The 2,063-nt window shown below is 67.5% G+C and overlaps 1 protein-coding gene across 1 annotated transcript; it reads right to left on the bottom strand.

The window, feature by feature from the left end:
• Nucleotides 1–547: 547 nt before the first annotated feature.
• EMIHUDRAFT_358604 (hypothetical protein) lies at nucleotides 548–1,497 on the bottom strand. Its single transcript, XM_005761351.1, has one exon. It carries the CDS (start codon nucleotides 1,181–1,183, stop codon nucleotides 962–964), a length of 222 nt encoding a protein of 73 aa, XP_005761408.1. The 5' UTR covers nucleotides 1,184–1,497; the 3' UTR covers nucleotides 548–961.
• Nucleotides 1,498–2,063: the final 566 nt, after the last annotated feature.

The following is a 2,063-nucleotide window of genomic DNA, read 5'->3' as shown; positions in this document are numbered from 1 at the left end:
CCGGAACGGGCGGAGCAACCGCAAGCGTCTCTCGAGCTCTACTCAGAGCCTTCCACGCTCTTCTTTGCGTTTTCCGAAGCATGCACTGCACTCCTCTATAGCATCACCCACAAGTCACCTCCGTTGCCACTGTTCTTGGACCTCTTGCGCACTTGGCCGAGGCGTCGCCAGGCACGCACGCCGCTCCCTCCAACCCCGTGTCGGCCTGCCGGCTGCCGCCGCCCTCGCCTCCAGCCGTCCCGCCACCCTCACCGCCACCGCCCTCCTCACCACCGTCTCCACCGCCGCTGCTCTCACCACCCTCGCCACCACCACCATGCCCGCCTCCCTCGCTGCCACCCACGCCGCCGCCACCGCCCCCACCCCCTCCGCTGCCCTCGCCCTTGCCGTCACCGCGCCGCGAGATCTCTTACACTATCCCCCGCCCTTGCCCTCGCCCTTGCCGCCGCCCTTGCCGCCGCCCTTGCCGCCGCCCTCGCCGCCGCCCTCACCGCCGCCTCCCGCCTCGCCGCGCCGCCCTCACCCCCGTCCACCGTATGGCCGCTGCTACTTAGACCAGCATGGGTCATTCTTCGAGACAAGCATATGACTACTGGGAGGATCAACCAGGTAGCCCGCAGACAAACCGCGGGGAGGGAGCCTAGTCGGAGACCAGACCCTCCCACAACGGAAGTCCCGGACCAGACAGGGGCAGGCCAGCGCGCGCGGTCCGAGTCAGAGCCCTCCGTCTCCGGAGGGGACAAGAGACCACTGCGCGCGGCCGCCCAGAGTCTGACCGACAGTGCTCACTCCAGGGCCAACAAAGCCAAGGACACGTGTCGTAATCATGTTACAGAGCGCGGCTCTAATCAGAGCCGCAGCCCTCGCGCGGCGCCAAGCCGCGGGCCGGCCCAGTACGGGCGGCCTCGCGAGGCACCGCGCATCGCGCCTCCACTCAAGGATTCGCACGACCGCTCGGTGGCTAGAAGCGCATCACAACCGACGCGCCGCAGCTCCACAGCAGGGCGGGAGCCGCTCCACAAGGGGAGGGCTGCACCGCTGAGCCTGCCAGGGCCTTGTTACGCGGGGCCAGTCGAGGCGCCACCGCCACCGACAGTGCAGCCAGCCAACCCGCGCCCAGAGGAAACCTCCGAGCTGCGAGCCAGCCGCGCTGCGGGGTGAGGCGCACGAGGCGTCTGCCCATCGGGAAACCATCTGCTTCTCACACACAGCCGCTGCCCAGGCGGCCCCATCCGGTCCGGAGGGGCACAGCGAGGGAGCTTTTGCGTCGGGGGAGGGTGAGTCCCCGCGGCGGCACGTGCTGACTAGGCATCTACGTAACCGAGACTGGGGCCGGATCGCGCAGTGGCGACCCAACCCCGCCCAGCACCGCCTCACACGCACCAGCCGCTCAGTCAACCTACCGGGCCGCGGCTCAAACCGTAAGCAAAAGTCTGCTCCGGCGAACCGCGCCGAGGGAGCACCGCGCCGGCTGCCTCGCGGCCGCCGTTCTGCGCGTCTCCTCACCTATCCACCTGCTTGGGTGGCCGAGAGGGCGGTACCGACCGCGCGGGCAGCACCGCCAGACAAGTTCCAGTGTGTCCGCGCCGGTGCGCGTACTCGCGTTTGTATTCGCCGCAGAAATGCGTATTCCTCTAAGTGGTACGCCGGAGGGCGCCGCTTTGATTGGGTGAGACCATTACGAGCCGAGGCGCGGACACACTGGGGAAACTGCGGCCCCAGTCATACCGATTCGCCCCGAAGCCTAATGGAATGGGACTGGGATGCAAATGCGAACCGAATGCGACGTTTTGACTAGGAAACGCGCACACCGACTGCAAACAAAGCCAAACACACCCGAAACGAATCGACTAAGGCCCCGCGGAGCCGGGAGACGGGCTCCGGGACCGGGGCGGACGGCACACCGACCTCGCCGCACCACACCCCGCCGCCCCGCCTCGGTGCACGGGACCGGGACGCCCCCGCCGCGCCCCTCCCATCATGGCGGCCCCCGCGCCCCTCGCTATATCGAAGGGCGCAGGATTTTTTTTTTTTTTTTTTTTCTTTTTTTTTTTTTCTTTTTT

Source organism: Emiliania huxleyi (genome assembly GCF_000372725.1).
Source record: "Emiliania huxleyi CCMP1516 unplaced genomic scaffold EMIHUscaffold_71, whole genome shotgun sequence".
Classification (NCBI taxonomy): domain Eukaryota; phylum Haptophyta; order Isochrysidales; family Noelaerhabdaceae; genus Emiliania; species Emiliania huxleyi.
This window is presented reverse-complemented; position numbering and strand designations above follow the sequence as displayed.